This window comes from Eucalyptus grandis, chromosome 5 (genome assembly GCF_016545825.1).
Source record: "Eucalyptus grandis isolate ANBG69807.140 chromosome 5, ASM1654582v1, whole genome shotgun sequence".
Taxonomy (NCBI): Eukaryota; Viridiplantae; Streptophyta; class Magnoliopsida; order Myrtales; family Myrtaceae; genus Eucalyptus; species Eucalyptus grandis.
In genome coordinates this window covers 45,741,792-45,764,164 of record NC_052616.1, presented here as the reverse complement: position 1 = coordinate 45,764,164, position 22,373 = coordinate 45,741,792, and the positions used below count along the sequence as shown (strand labels likewise).

Here is a 22,373-nt window from a genome sequence, read left to right as displayed (position 1 = left end):
TCCAGGGTCGACCCTAGACCGCTGCTCACCCCTACAAGGAAGTGGCTAGTACCCAACTATTTTAGTGAGGTAGGTTTGGGAATTCATAGCACAAGCCATAGCGGGGTTGGCATTTAATGGAAGATTGAAGAGTCATCATGAGGTCGTATCAAATCCGCCCCACCTATTTTATCCCTCTTTGTCAGGGATCATATCTCCAAAAGGAGTAATTCGACGATGAGACGGACTTTTACACGCTGAGTTTTTTCCTATCATGCGGCGCCCCATGAGAGGCTTCTCCCTTGGTAGAACAACTTGTCTTACTCTATATTTCTTATTGATGTGGTGCTCTACGACATTTGTAAGGCTCGGGCAATCCATACTTACCAACCTCGAAGATAATTGCTCCGATTGCAATTCTTGGAAATATTAATTAACAAACTTTTTTCCCACTTCACATGGAACATTAAATGTTAAAGAAAGGTCATGTGAACATTTTTCATACGATTCTCATCGATGAACATTAATTTAAATAGTTCACAAATAACTAGGAGCTGACTTCGGTACATTTATTCTACAAACCTTTGTAAAAAAATAAAGAAAGATCATTTCATTAAAAAAAAAAAAATACCATACATCATTGACCGGTAGATGGCAACTGACTTCCTCACTTAATTCAGTACGTGACTACACGAACCCACCTACATTCATTCATTGGTTCTACATAACCTCATTTCAGGATCTGTTCGGTAATCATCTATTGTCTCTCTATCATCCAAGAGCGCCTTGTAACAATGAGTATGCCACAGCCTCCTCATATTGCTCTGTTTCCTAGTGCTGGAATGGGCCATTTGATGCCGTTCCTCCGGCTTGCGGCAATGCTAGCAAAGCAAGGCAGCATCGTCACGTTAATTACAGGTCAACCCACCGTGTCCATCGCGGAGTCGGACCACATATCGTCATTCCTTCGCCACAATCCCAAAATCAATCATCTTGAACTCCAGCTTACTCCTAGCTTCCGGCAAGCTGATTCCCCTCTTGTTGACCCTTTCTTTCAGCAGATGCATCTCATCAATCAGTCAACCAATCTTCTCCCTCCGTTGTTATCTTCATCGTCTCCACCTTTTTCTGCTATATTTGTTGACTTCCTTGTGGTTGCCAAGGTTGCACCAGTTGCCAAATCCCTCGACCTCCCTATTTATGTTCTTGCCACCTCCTCAGTCTCTTTCGTCTCGGTCATGGCATATCTTCCAGTGCTGGCATCGAACCCAGTTGAGTTCAACAAAACTTACCCTGAAGTCAAGATACCGGGATTGCCACCCATGGCAATGTCAAGCCTCCCACCGGTATTCCATGATTCTAGTCATCTTCTTACATCGATTATTATTACAAACTCTCCAGCTCTATCAGAGGCGAAAGGAATCTTGATGAACACTTTTGAGTGGTTTGAAGCATCTACACTTGCGGCTCTCAACAAAGATAGGGCGATTAAAAGCTTGCCGCCCATTCTGCCCATAGGGCCATTACAACCATATCATGTTCCACATGATGATGACAGGGACCAATACAAGTCATGGCTGGAAAATCAGCCAGCTGAATCTGTGGTGTACATAAGCTTTGGGAGCAGGACAGCGATGTCCAGAGATCAGATACAAGAATTGGAAAAGGGGCTGGAGAAAACCGGGTGGAGGTTCTTCTGGGTCCTAAAAACTAGTAAAGTAGATAAGGATGACCAAGAGGACGCGGAACACTTATTGAACGAAGCCTTCTTGGAGAAAACAAAGAATAACGGGTTGGTCATAAAAGGGTGGGTGGAGCAGCAGGAGATTCTAGGGCATCCTGCCATCGGAGGGTTCTTGAGCCACTGCGGGTGGAACTCGGTGATGGAAGCAGCTCTACAGGGAGTCCCAATGCTTGCTTGGCCGCAACATGGTGATCAAAGGCTTAATGCACAAGTCGCGGAGGATGCAGGATTGGGATTGTGGGAGAGGAACTGGGATTGGGGTCCCAATGGTATTGTGAAAGGAGAAGAGATTGAGAAGAAGATTGTAGAGTTGATGACAGATAAGAAGCTGAAAGGGAGAGCCAAGAAGGTGAGAGAAGAGGCTAGGAAGGCTGTTGGGAGAGGTGGGAGCTCTGATACGGTGATCCGAGAGGTAATCGAATCGTTAATTATTCCGTAAAGGGTATATTTGCTATCCGGAAAAATTGTCACATCGAACAAGTTTATGGACTAAACTATAAAGTATTGGGTCACGATCTACCATATGGAATGGATTTGTGTCTTGACATAAAAAAGAATCTATTGCCGATGAAGCACAATTTCACTGCCTAGAATCGAGATGTTATTGTCATTTCTAGTTATGTATTACTGAAATATATCTTGAATTTAAGCTTGTTGGATAAAAATAATTTCAATTAGAGGGAGCCAAATCTGGCCGAGCAATTAAAGTCCGTTCTCTGCCTTTTTTTATTTTTTTTCTATCGTGCTCTGCCTTTGATTTGGTGTGTTTTTACATCAATTTATATGTACGCACTACTCAAAAATGAAGAAATCAGCAAGCGAAGAACATGTTTGTTTTCTTGCTATTAGCCACTGCACATAAACGGACTTTTCATCTTACATGTTATTAATTTTCTGTCTTTTGAACTTCTGCGTGCCCCCACCCTACGGTTCTTTCCTCTCCCTCTCGTCTTCACACAATTTTCTTCTTCATCCTTCATAGATGGGAGGATTTGAGTTAGATCTCTCCCTCCCATTTATTTTTCTATTTTCCTTGGCTGGTTTGGCTTTCTGTTTTCTTTCTCTTACTTTCCTCCCATTTTAAAAAGCTTTTGTCTTCAAGTCTGGTCTATATTTAGAAGTTGTTTTCTTTTAATACAAAACTGGAGATTGGAGAGTCATCATGATGGGTCGTATCAAGTTCAAGTCCGCCCCTCCTGTTATATCCCTCTTTGGGGGACCGTATCTCCAAAAGTAGTACTTCGACGTTGATACGTACTTTTACCTGCTGAGTTTTTTCCTTATTATGCAGCCCCCCAGGAGAGGCTTCCCCCTTGGTAGAACAACTTGTCTTACCCTATATTTCCGACTAACGTGATGGTGCTCTGAGACATTAGTAAGGACTCGGTCAATCCATGCTTGCCAACCTTGAAGATGACTGCTCCGATGGCGAGTCTTGGAAATATCAATTCACAAACTCTTTTCCCACTTCACATAGAACGGTAGATGTTAGAGAAAGGTTGTGTTCACATTTTTAACACAATTCACCCCGACTGACATAGGAGCTGACTTGGGAAAATCTATTCTACGCAATCTTTGTTTAAAAAAAGAAGATGGTGATTTCATAGGGGGGATAGTATCCATTGGTGCCGGATTCAAAGGATTAGTACATCCTTGAAAGCAACATTTACCAAAAAATTCAGAGCTACATAATTTGGACCTATCTCATTTGATCAATGAGAGACTCAAAATAATTCATTGAGTCGTAGACTAAAAGCATCGACACTTTTTAGAGCCTTTGTATAGTGTTGGACATTCTATCATTTGTCCGACATGCTCCGACATACAATCAATAAATATTGGAAAATTCGACACGTAATCAATTCTTTCAATATACTCTGACAGGTGAGTCTAGATTTTCAATATGCAATTTAAAAAAATTCAATAAATAAGGAGTCAAAACGCAAATATGTAAAAAATAATAAATAAATAAATAAAATGGGAAAGAAGAAAATTCTAGTTTTCTCCTCTTTTAACCCTCACTTTTCGTCACACACAATTCCCTCCTCTCTCGGTGAGTGTCACTCCTCTTGCTGGTATCGCTCAAAATTGTTTTTGTGTAAATTTATTTTAGACTATTTTATTATTAATTATTTATTTGTGAATTTAAATCAAATTAATTTGATTGAAGTAATAATAAAAATGATTATTTATCATGTATATACAAAAATATCCATTTAATATACAAGGTGTTCTAATATGTCGAAATTTTTTATTTTTTGTAAAATAATATGTCAACGTGTTGTATCGTGTCGTGTCACGTGTCACATGTTGATGTCAATGCTCCTCGAGTGGTAGATGGCATGTGAGTCCTCACCTAATCCAGCACGTAATTACGCGAACCCACCTACACTTCTGGCCGAAGAAAACCTAACATTCATCCCTTGTTTCTCTATCGCTTATAAAATAGAAACCCCAAACGAATAGTTGACAAATGTATTGCCTGACGTCTGCTATCAGCAAGTAACCCTTTCATCTACTATAAAACCCTATTTTCAGCATCTGTTTGGGAATCGTCTTAGTCTCTTCATCATCCAAGAACGCCATTTAACAATGACTACTCCACAATCTCCTCACATAGCTCTGTTCCCTTGGTAATTTCTTTAAGAACCATGGATGATTATTGATATCTTTAATTGTAATTCTCTGCAAATTGAAAGAGTAGAAAAAAATTAAAAAGATGTCCAACGCAGAAAAAAATTTAAGTCTGATGTAGCCGGTGAGCCATGTTGGATTTTTTGGCTTTTCAAATCTGTAATGGCATTGAAGTAATTGATTTTTTATCAAATTATAACACTCAAGTGATTAATTGAAAAGTTTTGACACTGAAGTGATCATTATATAAAGGTTATTACATTTGTAGGGTTATTTTCTCTAAAAGTGTCATTGGTCTTTTGCAAGATACGTTTCTTTTATAAACTAAACAAAATAACATCATCTTTGTCATTTTACATAAGCAAAAAATACATGATTACATATAATATTTTTTCTTTGATTCGCAATACACATTTAGATAATTTACTGATTCAAAATTATTATGACGAGTTTCAAGTAAGTTGCAAGTACCCAACTTTTTTAGTAAGTTGGATCTGGGATTTCGTAAGACAACCCGTAATGGGTTCCGATTATAATGGAGATTGGAGAGTCATCATGATGGGTCCTATCAAATCTACCCCTATTCCATCGCATTTTGTGGGGACCATATCTCCAGAAGGAATACTTTCATGATGATACGAATTTTTACACGCTGAGTTTTCCCTTTATGTGGCACGGCTTCTTCTCCCCTGGCAGAACAAGTCGTCATACACCATATTTCCGGCTGATGTAATGGTCCGAGACATTTGTACGGACTCGGTCAATCCATACTCGCCAACCTCGCAGATAATTGCTCCGATTTCAATAATATCAATTAACAAACTCTTTTCCCACTTCACATGGAGCATTAAATGTTAAAGAAAGGTTGTGTAAACATTTTTCATATGATTCTCGTCTGTCAACATTAATTTAAATATTTCAAAAATAACTAGGAGCTGATTTCGGTACATCTATTCTAGAAACCTCTGTAGAAAAATAAAGAAAGATCATTTCATAAAAAAAATTCCCCACCTAATTTGGTACGTGACTATACGAACCCGCCTACATTCATTCATTGCTTTTATAAAACCTCTTTTCAAGATCTGTTTGGCAATCATCTATTGTTTCGTTATCATCTAAGAACGCTCTGTACCAATGAGTATGCCACAACCTCCTCACATTGCTCTGTTTCCTAGTGCTGGAATGGGCCATTTAATGTCGTTCCTCCAGCTCGCGGAAATTCTGGCAAAGCAAGGCAACATCGTCAGACCACATACTCATTCCTTCGCCACAATCCCAAAATCAATCATCTTGAACTCCAGCTTACTCCTAGCTTCCAGGAAGCTGATTCCCCTCCTGTTGACCCTTTCTTTCTCTAGATGCATCTCATCAATCAGTCAATCAATCTTCTCCATCCATTGTTATCTTCATCGTCTCCACCTTTTTCTGCCATATTTGTTGACTTCTTTGTAGTTGCCAAGGTTGCACCAATTGCCAAATCTCTCGACCTCCCTATTTATATTCTTGTCACCTCCTCAGTCTCTTTCCTGTCGGTCATGGCATATCTTCCAGTGCTGGTATCGAATCCAGTTGAGTTCAACAGAACTTACCCTAATGTCAAGATACCCGGATTGCCACCCATGGCAATGTGAAGCCTCCCACCGATATTCCATGATTCCAGTCATCTTCTTACGTCGATTATTATTACGAACTCTCTAGCTCTATCAGAGGCGAAAAGAATCTTGATTACCACTTTTGAGTGGCTTGAAGCATCTACACTTGCGGCTCTCAACAAAGATAGGGCGATCAAAAGCTTGCCGCCCATTCTGCCCGTAGGGCCACTAGAATCATATTGTAGGAAACGGATTCCTAAAAAATCAAACCGATACATGAACGATCGAACGAAAACAAACACGAAAATATGCCCGGAAAACATGTAATACCAATCGAAAGATATATCATGGAAACAGACATACCCTATTTGCCACAGATTAAGTATTGTTGCAGTCTCAAAAGAACTAATCGAAACCCTAAAAATCCATTCGTCAAGAGAAAAAACACTATTGTGCAATGAGAGAAAAATTACGTTCTGTTTTGTTCACTCTATATATATATATATATATATATATTTTTTTTTTTTTTAATTTAGCATTCTCATTTTTTATATTTATACAATAGTAACTACACTCTCTATTATGGGCCCTTCATTTACGGGTTGGGTTTTGGCTCAACATGGACAGACGGGCTTGACTTGGCTCATTAAATAAAAAACCCATCATCTCCCACTCACACATGATGGGCTAAATAGAACTCTTTCTTCACATTTTTGCAATATTCATACCAGTAAATAATTTGTGCAACTAGCATACTTCAAGAGCTCGTTGACATACATCTGTTAAAAATATATAACAACTTATAATGGATATCACATTTTTTAGTTGATATACTATGCAGTAATCTAGATCAATCGATCATATTTATATCTCTCTTGATCTCTTTCAATAATAATATATTGTATTCACAATTATGATTATCTCAAAACAATCATAATTGGTTGACCAATGAATACAAAACTATAATGTGATTCTTCAAACTTGATCTTCCTCTTTTCTTGAAACTTTCAATTTCAAGAGTCTCACATGGTACAAAAGTTGATATCAAAACTTTTACCACTCTTATTGATCATCTCATGTATACGTAGTATAAAATACATATTATGGTATTAACTCTTTTCCCATGGAGTATATGTCTATATTTGCAATATCGTACAAATGATAGTTCAGACATACCTAATGTCTAACTTGAATTCACTTATCTACTCCCTCAAAAAATCCATCGGAACTCAAATTTGGCATCAAAGACAGATAAAGTAAAATATGTGGGTTACTTTACTTTCAAACATAGTAAATATTATGACATCATCTTAACACTCGATTACGGCTACATCTATATTTTAATTTTAAGCTCTCGATTATCACCTAGATAATGAGTTTAAAAACCATATCATCTCTATTTATCACATAGTAAATAGAGATGATTACTCGTATAAGTAGGTTAATCTCTTATCTATTTGACATACTTTATCAATTTTATATGGTGCACTAAGTATTCATAAACGTCTCTAGGTATTAAAATTATAATATTCGGTACATTAGCCTCTACGTAGTTCTAAAGAGTTTACATGGCCATAGAATACGTCTCTAGGTATTGGTTTCGTCATTAGATTTGCTTCTATTCTATGCATAGATATGTACTATAAGTTTATATCTTTTCATGCAATCATAACTTTGACAAAATTATACTTGCTATCTATATATTTAGTCTTGCCATGATATTTTGGATCTTTGGTATGCGTTATTACTACTTGGTTATCATAATTAACCAACAATGAGTTTGCGGCATTTTTAATAACCACCTAAATGATTTAAAAATCTCTAAAGACAAACACCTCCTTATATTACTACTTATAATGCCATAAACTCAACTTCCATCGTGAACAAGACTATATATACATATGTTTCTTATTGCTCCAAGATATGACGCCATTATTCAATAAGAAAACAAATTCAAAGGTAGATTTTATTTCATCTAAATCTCCTCCTCAATCAACATCTGAATAACCTTCAAGTTTTAGATCATTTCCTTAATAACTTGGTGTATAATAAATAGTTTTCTTCGAATACCTCAGTATTCTTTTGACAGCTTTCCAATGTACTTGACCTAGATTGGATTGGTATCTACTTTACCATTCCAACTGCAAAATATATGTCAAATCTTATATACATCATAGCGTATATTAAGCTTCCAACAACACTAGCATAAAGAACATGTTGCATTTATTCCTTCTCTTGTGAAGTCTTTGGACACATTTTATGGCTTAATCATTCACATTTTGTAATAGGAGTATATGGTTTACAATCTTGCATACGAAATCGTTTAAGAACCTTGCTTATATACCTTTCTTATGAAAGAGACAATGATTTCTTTGAACGATTTCTTGAAATCTTAACTTCAAGAATATATGCAGCCTCATCCATATCTTTCATCTCAAAGTTAGAAGATAACCAACTCTTGAAAGGATTAACAAACTCCATATTGCTTCCGGCAATCAGTACATCATCTACATATAATGATATGATCACAAATTGATCTTTGGATATTTTGATATACACACAATGATCATCATCAATCATTGTAGTCATTATAGAATTATGAAAACTTATATACCATTGTCTCGACGACTGCTTATGGCCACATATTGATCTGAAAAATCGACATACTTTTTGTCATTGGCCCTTCAAAATGAAACCAACAGATTATTCTATATAAATTTCTTATTCTAATTCTTTATTGAGAAAATCGGTCTTTATATCAATTTGATGTAAGTCAAGATCCATACTAGCCACTATTGGCAGAATAAGATGAATTGAGGTAAATCTTACTATAGGAGAAAATGTTTTCTCATAATCAATTCAAAATGTTTTCTCATAATCAATTCATTCCTATTTATTATACCCCTTCGTCATAAGACGAGCCTTTTGTCTTTCTATTGAGCCATCAACTTTACGCTTTATTTTGAGAGTATATTTGTTCCCAATAGCTTTGCGTCCTTTTAGAAGATCAACCAATTCCCTAACATGGTTTGATGCCATTGACTCAATTTTCTCTTCCATTGCATTGCATCCATTTTTTTCTTATTATGGTAATTTAGAGCATCATTTACATTTCTTGACTCATCTTCATCTTGTAGAGCGATCATAAAAGTTTTCTCTTCAATGTCAAAACGTCGATGAAAAATATTTTTACGACTTGCTTGCCGTACAGGAGATTGTACACTTTACATATTATTCTCCATTATACTTCCACTCGGATTAGATAATAACGATATCGTCTTATCAAGTGGTTGTAATTGAGAATGAATTGAATTTAATTCATCACTTCTTATGTTACTCCCACTTGGACGAACTCTATGAAGTTCATTATCTTGATCCAATGCTTTAAATACGGAATAGTCCTTACCTATTTCACCCTTTTAGGAAATTAATTCTCAAAAAACATGACATCTCGTGATTCAAATTCAGTTATACTCACATTTTCCTGTTCACCTATGAGCACATACCTTTTTGAATGTTCTAAGCATCTTATGACACTCTTCTTGCCTCTGAAATCCAATTTTTCATTCTTGTGAGAGAACTCATGAGTATAGGTAATACAACCCCATGATTTAAGAAAACTTAAGTCAAGTTTTCTACCTGTCTATAACTCATATGGAGTGAAAGTAAATGATTTGGAAAGAATAAGGTTAAGTATATAAGCAAAAGTTAATAAAGTATCACCCCAAAAGGTGATAAGTAAGTTAGCATACGCCATCATGAATTTAACCATTTTTAGTAGGATTCTGTTTTTCCTTTCCACAACACCATTTTGTTTAGCAGTATAAGGAATAGACAACTATCTTTCTATTGTTTTTTCATCACATAAATTTTGAACTCATTAAATAGATATTCTCGACCTTAATCGGATCTTAATGCTTTTATTTTCTTATCTAATTAATTTTTTATCAAGTTCATAAATCTTTTGAAACAACTCAATTCTTCGGATTTAATAAAAATCAAATAGACATATTGGAATCAAATATAATCATCTATAAATGTGATGAAATAAATAGCCACATACTTTTCTCTCACATTTGTTGGACCACAGATATCATAATGAATTAATTGTAAAAGAAATTCAACTCTTTTATCTTTTTTTCCAAATGATTTCCTTGTCATTTTTCCTACTAAGCAATGCTCTCATATGGGCAAATCGACTTTTTCAATGTTGCCCAATAAGCCCTATTTGGCTAGTCTATTTATACATTGTTGGCTAATATAACCAAGTCTAGCATACTACACATTTACATCATTATCATATGAATTATAAAACGTGAATAGAAAATAACAAACATTGACATTATCATAATCAATATCCTATACAATAAAACTATCTAGAAAATAACCACAATCATAATAGTTTGTATCCAAACACAAATCCACAACATTATTATGGAAGTTCAAACTAAAACCAAATTTAACTAACACTAACACAAACATTAAATTTCGAGGAATCTCTAAAGCATATATATAATTTAGGAACAAAGTGCATCCACCACACATATTTAGTTAGCAGGTGCCAATCCTTTTTACTCCAACTCTAGAGTTATTTCTTACATAGATCCATTTAGTTCCCGTTAGTACTTGTTGGAATTCCGCAAAGGATTCTCCATCATTTGCTATGTGGTCTATTGCTCCCGAATTTGCAGTCCACAAAGGGTTAAATTCAATTAAGAATATAGAACTTGATACATAATCAAAGTTCTCAAGAATACAATGGATATTTACCTTTTTGGGCTCATGATAGTCACGAACATACTACTATTCTTGTCACAGTTATAACACTTCACCCTTGACAATTTCTTCATTCGCTGACACTTTCCTCTTTCACATTAGTCAACTTTTGATTTCTTTCCTAAAGATCTTGTTCCCTTACATTTCCACCTTTTGAACAAATTAGGACATTTGTGCTTGGAGCTCAAACCTTTATGAGCTAGAACCAGCATAATAAATATCATTTTCCGACTTAGCCACCACGAGGTGGTCCTTTTCTAGCTTAAGATGGCGCATTGCATCCTCAAACGTTTTGATGTTCTCTTTATATGTTAGGTACACCTTCATCTGCTCCCAACTTTGAGACAAGGAACAGATCCTTGCTTGCACTTGTTGTTCATCAGTCAAAACATGGCCACATCCTTCAGCTCATTAATCATTTTTGACATCTTTCTCAAGTATTGTTTCATGGTCTAACCATAAGGCTTATTGTAAGAGTCAAACCTTATAATGAGCTGTCTTAATTTGGTCATCGACGTATGACCAAATCTTGCCGTCAATGCTTTTCACATTTTTTTTGGCATTCTCAAAATGCCTTAACTCTCATATGACATCGTTCTCCATGTTACTCAGCAACATAATGCGAGTAAGGGAGTTCTTTCTTTTCCACACAGCAAATGCATCATTATCTCTTTTGTGTTGTGCAATGTTCTCATTTTCAGGTTCCTCCATAATCAGGTTAAGAACTTCTAGTGCATTTTGCTCTTCCAGCACATATTAAATTTTTATATGCCATATTTCATAATTATCATTCAACTTTTCACATTTGTTCAATTCAGTGACTATGCTCTTAATTACTGAAGCCATTGAATTTGAACAATATTAGAAACATATGCACGGATTAATGCCTATCATTTATGCATCCATTTTGCATAAACTCATCGTATTAATGAAGGACTTCAAATAAAGTTTCAGAATCAAAAGGTCACTATTGTTTTCAATCATCATTTAAAATCCTAAATTGAAATTGTCATTAATATAATTTTCTATGCAAAATAAGTTCTTTGAAGCTACAAAAACTTCTATGAATTACCCACGATAATTAATAATAATAAAAGAAATTGACATTGAATATCCATTAATGAGAGGAAAGAAAGAAAATATATGTACATTTCCACATAATGTAACCAATACATCAATAGTTACAACAACATCAATATGCTAGGAATTATCTATATAAGATATCCATAAAACATACTGAGTAACCATAAATAGAAATAGCTAACGCCAAGTTAACCTATGAATAGGGAAAATATTTTTTTAGTTTCTTAGTAATTTCCTTTGAAAATTTTATAGGCACACTTGATAACCACGAAAAAATATACAGAAATCTCTTAGGATTTCTCCCTCACACATTCATCGCCCGCCGGGTTGAACTCATTCCTTGGGTTGAAATCTTTGTGGCTTCAATCCTATAATATTCTTTCAAAAAAGCCACTACAAGCTTCTTATAATCATGAGCCACGTTACCTCCCATAGACAATTCAACACTCCTTGCCATTCAGATGGAAAAGTGTTAATGAAGAATCACACCATCTCAAAAGCGGACATGGGATAACCCTTCCAAATGACCTGTTGTATCTTCTTATTGACCTCGAAAACATATTCAATTATATCACCACTTTCCCATCAATAATTAACCAACTCAACTATTACCCCTACAAGTCTCGCCTTTTGTCTTTCTGACTATACATGAGTAGGTGTACGCATACGAAGGGAAGGCATTTTTCCCACAACAAATGTAGAACAATAAAAGGGTTACTTATAATCCATAGGGATATAATTGAAAAAGAAACACATTCTCCCTTCTTCTTTTTTTAAATAAGGTCAACGATCAACAAGGATCAAAGGTCAACGCGGTCAACAGATGACCAGGTTGGGTCAAGCGGGTTAGGTCAAACTGACCGACTGACAATGTGATGTCATCGTGACGTCATCAACATGTGTCCCGCACGTGCACAAGCACCGCCGATTGACGTTACGATGACATCGGCAAACATGTGTGGCGCACATGCCTGGGGAAACTTTAGCTGCACGTGGCGGCGCATCTGGCGGCCCCTGGCAACAAGCCACCCATCATTTTTTTCGTCTCAACGAGAACTACGACCCTACACTTTCAAAAAAAGAGTTTTGACTAACAGAAAATCAAAAAGGAATGGTGAACAGTACACGGGTGTCAAGATTTCCGTCCCAAAGCATCCGACGGCGACGTTTCTCAAAATTTTGGCCAAAAAAAAATTACAAACATCAATAGTGATTGGGAAACATAAACAACATCGCTCGAATACCAATATAGGAAATGGATTCCGAAAAAATCGAATCAATACTCAAACAATCGAACACCAAAAATGAACGCAAAAACATACCCATGAAACATGTAACACCGATCAAAAGATATAACACGGAGATAGATATACCTTGTTTGCCATAGATTAAGTACTGTTGCAATCTCAAAAGAAATAATCGAGACCTAGAATTACATTCATTAAGAGAGAAAACACTGTTGTCCAATGAGAGAAAAAGTACATTCTGTTTTATTCACTGTATTTTTTTTTTAATTCAACGTCCTCATTTTTTATATTTATACAACATTAACTGCACTTTCTCTTATGGGCGCTTCATTTACAGGCCGGGTTTTGACCCAACATGGACGGACGTGCTTAACTTGGCCCATCATGTAAAAAACTCATCACACATGATGATGACAGGGATCAATACAAGTCATGGCTGGAAAATCAGCCAGCTGAATCTATGGTGAGGTCCAGAGATCAGATACAAGAGTTGGAGAAGGGGTTGGAGAAGATCGAGTAGAGGTTCTTCTGGGTCCTAAAAACTATTAAAGTAGATAAGGATGATCAAGAGGACGCGGAACACTTTCTGAACAAACCCTTCTTGGAGAAAACAAAAAATAAGGGGTTGGTCATAAAGGGGTGGGTGGAGCAGCAGGAGATTCTAGGACATCCTGCCGTTGGAGGGTTCTTGAGTCACTGCGGGTGGAACTCGGTGATGGAAGTAGCTCTACGGAGAGTCCCAATGCTTGCCTAGCTGCAACATGGTGATCAAAGGCTGAATGCCCATGTCGTGGAGGATGCAGGATTGGGATTATGGGAGAGGAATTGGGATTGGGGTCCCAACAGTATTGTGAAAGGAGAAGAGATTGAGAAGAAGATTGTAGAGTTGATGACAGATGAGAATTTGAGAGGGAGAGCCAAGAAAGTGAAAGAAGAGGCTAGGAAGGTTGTTGGGAGAGGTGGGAGCTCTGATATGGTGATCTGAGAAGTAGTCGAATCGTTAATTATTCCATTATGAAAAGGTATGTCTACTATCCAAGAAAATTGTCACATCGAATAAGTCTATGAACTAAACTAAAGAGTGTTGGCTCACGATCTACCATATGGAATGGATTTGTGTCTTGACATAAAAAAGAATCTATAGCCAATGAAGCTCAATTTTATTACCTAGAATTGGGATTTTATTTTCATTTCCAATTATGTATTATTAAAATTTATCTTGAATTTAAACTCATTGAATAAAAATAATTTCAATTAAAGCGAGCCAAATCTGGCCGAACTAATCATGCTCCGCCTTTGATCTGGTGTGTTTTTACATTAATTTCTATGCACGCAATACTCAAAGATGAAGAAATCGGCAAGCGGACGTGTTTGTTTTCTTCCTATTGGCCACTGCACATAAAAGGACACTTCACCTTGCATGTTCTTAATTTTCTGTCTTTTGAACTTTGCGTTTCCCCATCCTAGGGTTCTTTCCTCTCCCTCTCATCTTCACACAGTTTTCTTCTTCATCCTTCATATATGGGAGGGTTTGTGTCAGATATCTCCCTCCCATTTATTTTTCCTTTTGCCTTGGCTGATTTGGTTTTCTGTTTTCTTTTTCTTACTTTCCTCCCATTTTAAAGAGCTTTTTTCTTCAAATCTGGTCTAAATTTAGAAGTTTTTTCTTTTAATACATAATACATAACTGGAGATTGGAGAGTCATCATGATGGGTTGTATCCAATCCGCCCCTCCTATCCTATCCCTCTTTGGGGGCCCATATCTCCAAAAGGAGTACTTAGACGATGATACGTACTTTTTACATGCTGAGTTTTTTTCTTATTATGCGGCCCCCAAGGAGAGGCTTCTCCCTTGGTAGAACACCTTGTCTTACTCTTTATTTCCGACTAATGTGATGGTGCTCTGAGACATTTGTAAGGACTCGATCAATCCATGCTTGCCAACCTTGAAGATGATTGCTCCGATGGCGACTCTTGGAAATATCAATTCACAAACTCTTTTCCCACTTCGCATGGAACAGTAGATGTTAGAGAAAGGTTGTGTAAACATTTTTAACACAATTCACCTCGACCGACATAGGAACTGACTTGGGAAAATCTATTCTACGCAACCTTTGTTTAAAAAAGAAAAAGAAAAAGAAGATCATTTCATGGGGGGATGAAACCCATTGGTACCGGATTCAAAGGATTAATACATCCTTTACTGCAACATTTACCAGAAAAATCAGAACTACATATTTGGGACCTATCTCATTTGGTCATTATTAAATGAGAGAATCAAAATAATTCATTGAGTGGCTGATGGCATCTAAGTTCTCACCTAATCCAGCACGTGACAACACGAACCCACCTACACTTCTGGCCGAATAAAACCCAACATTCATCCATTGTTTCTCTATCGCTTATAATATAGAAAACACAAACGTATAGTTGACAAATGTATTGCCCGACGTCCGCAAACAGCATATAACTCTTTCATTTACTACAAATCCCTCTTTTCAGCATCTATTTGCCAATCGTCTACAGTCTCTTCATCATCCAAGAACGCCATTTAACAATGACTACCCCACAACCTCCTCACATAGCTCTGTTCCCCGGTGCTGGAATGGGCCATTTGATGCCGTTCCTCCGGCTCGCGGCAATGCTAGCAAAGCAAGACAGCATCGTCACAGTAATTACAGGTCAACCCACCGTATCCATCACGGAGTCAGATCACATATCCTCATTCCTTCACCACAATCCCAAAATCAATCATCTTGAACTCCAGCTTGCTCCTAGCTTCCAGCAAGCTGATTCTGCTCCTGTTGACCCTTTCTTTCTCCAGATGCATCACATCAATCAGTCAATCTTTCTTCTCCATCCACTCTTATCTTCATCATCTCCACCTTTTTCCGCTATATTTGTGGACTTCCCTCTAGTTGCCAAGGTTGCTCCAATTGCTAAGACCCTTGACCTCCCTATTTATATTCTTTCCACCACCTCAGTTGCTTTCGTCTCCCTAATGGCATATCTTCCAGTGCTGACATCAAACCCAGCTGAGTTCAACAAAAATTCCGCTGAAATCAAGATACCAGGATTGCCACCCATGGCCATGTCAAGCATCCCACCAGTATTCCTTGATTCCAGTGATCTTTTTACGTCTGATATAGCTAGTATGAGTACCTAGAGGGGGGGTGAATAGGTATATAAAGAATTTTTCTCAAGCAATTGCACAATACTAGACAGTTGGATGAAATGATAATCAAAGTAAGACTGAGAGAAGATAAAATTTAACACGCGGTTTATAGTAGTTCGGCTTATATCAAGCCTACGTCCACTCTTCTTCACTGACAGCCTATTGGCTGGATTCCACTATGAACAAGAAAGAGGTTACAGCACAGCTTTGCCTTGATTCCACAGTGTAGGTGTTCTACCACACCTCCTCAAGATTTCTCACAAATATAGACTCTCTCTTTCGTATACAAGTATTCGCTCAAAGGATTTGTCTAAACAAAAGGAGCTTCAGACTTTGGAATTCTTCTATCGCGCACACCTTGAACAACTAAGACAGTCTTCCTTATATACTCCTTTATGCCATCATACCCGTTGGCACTTACCAAAGGAATTCCTCCAATCTACCCGTTGGACGGAATCAATTAGGAAGATTGTCCAAGCTATAAATGGAACGTGTTAATAGCCCATCAATCATGTTCGCCCATACAATCAGGATCTCGGTTTCCATAAGCAGAACCTTCCAATAATATTTAGGCAATCACCGGATCTTCAATTATCGAATCAATCTTCGATCAATCAAAGGACTCCGTTTATGTCTTCTCCAGCCATGAGATCTTCTCCAGTTGATAAGGTTAAATCCTCAACGAAACATCCAGTTCTAGATAACCTTTCTTCAACGAATTAGACACTGTCAATGAGGATAGACTTTGAGTCTTGAGTCTGGCTGTCCCAAGGTCTTCAGACTTTAAATATCAGAGTCTGCAAGCCTTCAGACTAGACTGATAGAAACGATTTGTCAACTTCAAAACACTTCAAGAAGATTTCTCCAACAACGTCAACCATTCTTACAAACTGTCAAGCTCTATCAGAGGCCAAAGGAATCTTGATGAACACTTTTGAGTGGTTCCAAGCATCTACCCTTGCTGCTCTCAACAAAGCTAAGGTGATTAAAAGCTTGCCACCCGTTCTGCCTATGGGGCCATTAGAACCATATCATCTTCCACATGATGATGATGGGGATCAATACAGGTCATGGCTGGAGAACCAGCCAGCTCTATCTGTAGTGTATATTAGCTTTGGTAACAGAACGGCGATGTCCAGAGATCAGATAAAAGAGTTGGAAAAAGGGCTGGAGAATACTGGGTGGAGATTCTTCTGGGTCCTAAAAACCAGTAAAGTGGATAAGGATGAGCAAGAGGATGCAAAACACTTTCTGAATCATTCCTTCTTGGAGAAAATAAAGGACAAGGGGTTGATCATAAAGGGGTGGGTTGACCAGCTGGAGATTCTAAGGCATCCTGCCATTGGAGGGTTCTTAAGTCATTGTGGGTGGAACTCGGTGATGGAAGCAGCTCTAGAGGGAGTCCCAATACTTGCCTGGCCACAACACGGTGATCAAAGGCTGAATGCACAGGTCATGGAGGATGCGGGATTGGGACTCTGGGAGAGGAACTGGGATTGGGGTCCCAATGTTATTGTAAAAGGGGAAGAGATTGAGAAGAAGATTGTAGAGTTGATGACAGATGAGAAGTTGAGAGTGAGAGTCAAGGAGGTAAGAGAGGAGGCTAGGAAGGCTATTGGGAGAGGTGGGAGCTCTGATAAGGTGATCAGAGAAGTAGTTAATTCGTTAATTACTCCTTTCTAACAGAAGGTACATTTGTCATATGAAGCTCTGAACTAAAGAGTGTTGGCTCAAAATCTACAATATGCAATGGATGGTCAAGTGATTGATAAAGATTGCCCTTGGTGAATTAAAGATCAATGAAGAAAGCAAATTTGCAAATCAATCCACGATTGTGCCTTCACATGAAAAAGAAATAAAAGTCAATGAAGCACGATCTGATTATCTGTGCCTAGGATCGTGATGTTTCTGTGCATTCTTAGTTTTGTATCATGTTTGCTACTGCCTTCAATATATGATATATGTAATGTAATGCAAAGAAAGAAAATGGGTTTTAATTTTAAAAAAAATTCCTTTCCAGTGTTTGTAAGCACTCGTATCAATGAATCATATGAAGTAGGAAAGTAACAAGCTATAGCCATTGATAGTTAAGGGCATTGTGATAGTTAATAAGGACATGTTTTCAATTTCAATGCATTTGATTACACAAAACAGGAGAAAGACAATGCATTAAAGATAATAAACTTCATTTACTGAGGTGTTTAACAAGGTGCCCCTAGCTAACAAAATTCAATTACTAATAACCTATTAGGACCCAAGAGAAATTTAAGTGTTACCTGATTCATCAGTCTTATACACATCATCCTCAGAAGACTCATTATCAGTTACTGTATTAGAGAGGTTCATTTAATCATACCGTTTCAGAAAGTGTTTCTGTTTCACACAACTTATCTTCCCAATACGTGAAGCCACATACAGAATTTGTATGCTGTCTTTATTTCTGATATGGATTGGCTGCAGAAAAATTCAATAATTTAATTAAAAGACATGGCGCTCTTATCTTATCAGGAGTTAAAATGAAAACTAATGGATAACAAAGGTAGCTTATAAAGCCTAGTTATTTGAATTTAAAATCTTACAGCCAGGGATCTGATTCTAACTACATCATCCCAATGTTCACCATCCACAAAAAAGACATCATCCATTAAGTTCTAGAAGTGTTGGATCATAAATCAAGGAGGTGCCCTCCTAATAACCTCTTCCCTCTCTCAATCTCTTACAATCTATTAGCCTACAAGTGACCCCAATGCTAAAGGGTTTTGTCTCGATTGAGGGCACTTAATGAGATCATAAGCTTCTTCAAGATGTCCTGCTCAACTTAATAAATCTATCAAAACTTTAATGGTCTTTGGGGGGCACATCTGAATATTCCTCAAACATAGACCTGAAAATGAGTAGACCCTCTTTTACCAAGCCCACGTGGCTGCACACTGCAAGCAGTAAGCAATGATGTAAAAGTTACCTCTAGTATCCATTTCTGCCAAAGGGAAGGCCGCCAATCTGTGCACCCCACATTTGACATACATGTACATAAGGCATCTCTCAGCAATTCATCATAATAACAAATTCTTCGTCTAAATGCAGGATAACGAACAGAGGGACCAATCCCGAGTCCTCCCAACTCTACTGTCACTTGAAATAAACTCACTTGAGTGACTCGATTTGGTTTTGTCTCATTCTCCCTATAAGATTTTGTGAGACCTTCTGCCAGAAAATACAATACTAAGCCTGAAAATACATAATAAGTGAGGAAAATAAGAGACCTGGAAAAATTTGAATTCAAAAGCTCCTGCTCTCATAAAGACTTAGTTTAGTATTAAATATTCTAACAATCCCTGCATATGATGGGCAAACCGTAAAGCCTTGTGGGCATGAAGATCATCGAGATGAGAATGCTCCATAACAATCAAGGTATGAGTGACAACATCTCTAACGGTCATTCTGTCAAACAATTTGGATGCATACTCAATGCTCCCCATGTTGAGTACATCCCAGAAAGAGCTGAACCACTGCCCCCTCCTAATAGATCTGCATCGAGACGAAAACGTGAAACCATCCACCGAACTCGTCCCCCAAATTCTGAACGTTTCAACTCCACGCGACCTTTCAGGCTAAAAGTGATGACCGAAGGGTTACGAGCCAATTTCCCTGCGCCTCAGATCCGAGTACCGGTCTAGAACTTCATCAATGTCTCCGGCTCTAAAGCACCCAACACTGGATTGAATTCTAGGGACCGATGTTTCGTTGCCGATCTCACCCAAAACCCATCTCGAATCAGCCAAAAAAACAACACCAAACTCAGAGTAATACACAAGCTAGCCCAAGAAGTGCACCTTGCTTGGCCTGTACTCTATCTACCTCAACCTCAGGACGAAGTAGTCGGAAAATCCCATCAATTATGTTTCTTACTGCGTTTCAATTTGGTGTTGTGATTGAGCCGGAATCAATTTCTCCAATCAACTGAACTGGAATCTAGAAAGATTACTTCGCAGCCCACCAAAGTAGGAACTGGAATCAATTTCTCCAATCACGGTTCCAGCAAAATATGCATTGCCCTGGTGGTCATTGCATCTCGGCGAGGCGCAAGCTTGATACAGATTTTTATTGGACCTCGTCAAAGTGCTCTCGTTAGGGGGCGCAAAAGAATCAAGAGCTGCCAGAACTATCCAGAATCAGACCAAACCGGTCTGTCCCAACGGGGTTTGGTCTAGTTTCGGGCAGTTCATAAGGGTCTGATCTGGTTCTCAATTCTAACCTAAAACCACTCAAGTGGACCGGTGTCATATGTAAACATAATATATATATGGAGATGTGGACTCCTAGAGTAGGGATACCTAAATACCATAACTTACGAAAAATACATTTAAGTGTCAAAATCGGAGTAAAATGGCTCTCTTGAGTGCCAATCCGGCCAAAATCTGGCCAAATTGCATACGTGGCATTTTTCCAACAAAGTGAGTGCAAAATGACGCCGTTTTGCACGCCTGATATGGCCAAAAAAATGCTAAAACGGCGTCATTTTGGGCCGATGTGGTAAAAAATAATATAAAAAATAATTAAATTAAATTTAGTTAAATTATTTAAAATTAATAATTTAAAATTTAAAAAAAAATGTGGGGAGGTGGCTTAGCCCTCAGCCATCGCCACCACCTCGCCGCCATCGCCAGGAAGGGCTGGTGACGAAGGGGGGAGGGTTGGCTAGGGTCGTCGAGCCCTGGCCAGGGGTCGGCGACCTCAGCCGACCGGCAGCGAGGACTCGTGAGCCCTCACCCCAATCTGGGGTGAGGGTTGCAGCCCTCACCCCATTCGGCAAGGGTCGACGGCCCTTGCCTAGATCAGCGAGGGCTTGCGGCCCTCGCCCAAATCCGGCCGGGGTGGGGGAAGGGGGAGGAGGAGGAGGGGAAGCGAGTCGACGGGCGAGGAGGAGGAAGAAAAAGGGAAGGGCGAAGGAGGAGGAGGGAGGCAGCCGGCAACGAGGGCTAGGGCCGCCGAGCCCTAGCCGAGGGTTGGTGGGGCCGCCGGCCCTCGGCCCGGGCTCGGCAGCCCGGTCGACCCTCCCCCACCTTCCGGCGCCGGCAGGAGGCGGCGGCGGCGGCGAGGAGGGCTCAGCCCTCGTCGCCGACCGCCTTCCTCCTCCTCCGTTTCTGGTTTTTTTAAAATAAATATAAATTATATTATTATTTTGTTTTAAATTTAATTTAATTAATTTTTATATAATATTAAAATTCAAATTATGCCAAAACGACATCGTTTTGGCCAATTTAAGGATTCTATTTTGGCCAACACCGAAACGACGTCATTTGGGGTGAATTAGAGCTGACTCGGCTCTCGGCGAGCTACCTCGGTGAGAAATATTAATATTTAAATGTCACGTATGATTTCCGGCTGGCGTCACTAGAGGTGACAGGTGTCCCACTTTTCTTTAAATGTGGCACTTAAGTATACCTTTCATAAATTATTATACTTAAGTGTCCCTTTGTGCAAAGTTATGACACTTGTAGTGTACTTTTCTCTTTATATATGTATATATATAAATATATAAAACAAAGAAGACATGTCAAGCAAAGAGAAGAGAGAACCTATTGTTTGTAGATACAGCAAAAAAAAAGGCCGCGTAGAAAGGAGAGCGGAAGGATCTGTAACGGGTACTGCTCCTCTTGAAATCACTATGTACAATAAAAAAGCCACGTCCAAAACTCAAAACGCACGAGCCAAGTAGCTACTGTGTCTATCATTATAAGCACAGCACTAATAGCAACCAAGACGCTAAACTTCAGCGCCTTGCTCTTATTTACAGGAGTGAATGGGATGACATTAACATCTATCAATGACTCGAAAAACTCAAGCTTTGTGAGACGTCAAGAACATTATTCACGCTCCGAAAAAAAAAAAAAAAAAAAAAAAAAAAAAAAAAAAGCCCTCTTACTGTCCCTTCCATGAACACGGTCCTTGTAAGGCTCCTTTGGGCATTAGAAAGTTTACTAAGTGTATTATTACCTTCTGTTTGGACTTGCATAATGTGGGGTTCAAACTTTATATCATGCATCATATATGAGGTACTAATTTACTAAGTGTATTATTGCCTTTTATTTGGACTTGCATAATGCAGATTTTGAACTTCATATTATGCAACATAAATGAG

The 22,373-nt window shown here is 38.2% G+C and overlaps 2 protein-coding genes across 2 annotated transcripts; both read left to right on the top strand.

Moving 5' to 3' along the window:
- The first annotated feature begins 773 nt into the window (after window positions 1-773).
- On the top strand, window positions 774-14,040 carry LOC104445238 (UDP-glycosyltransferase 13). The gene is made up of 2 exons (XM_010059061.2): window positions 774-2,135; window positions 13,810-14,040. The coding sequence occupies exons 1-2, from the start codon at window positions 774-776 to the stop codon at window positions 14,038-14,040; spliced, it is 1,593 nt and encodes a 530-aa protein (XP_010057363.2).
- Window positions 14,041-15,492: 1,452 nt separating this feature from the next.
- Window positions 15,493-18,211, top strand: LOC104445237 (UDP-glycosyltransferase 13). The gene is made up of 2 exons (XM_010059060.3): window positions 15,493-16,192; window positions 17,102-18,211. Exons 1-2 carry the CDS (start codon window positions 15,614-15,616, stop codon window positions 17,912-17,914), a joined length of 1,392 nt encoding a protein of 463 aa, XP_010057362.1. The 5' UTR covers window positions 15,493-15,613; the 3' UTR covers window positions 17,915-18,211.
- The last annotated feature ends 4,162 nt before the right edge of the window (window positions 18,212-22,373 follow it).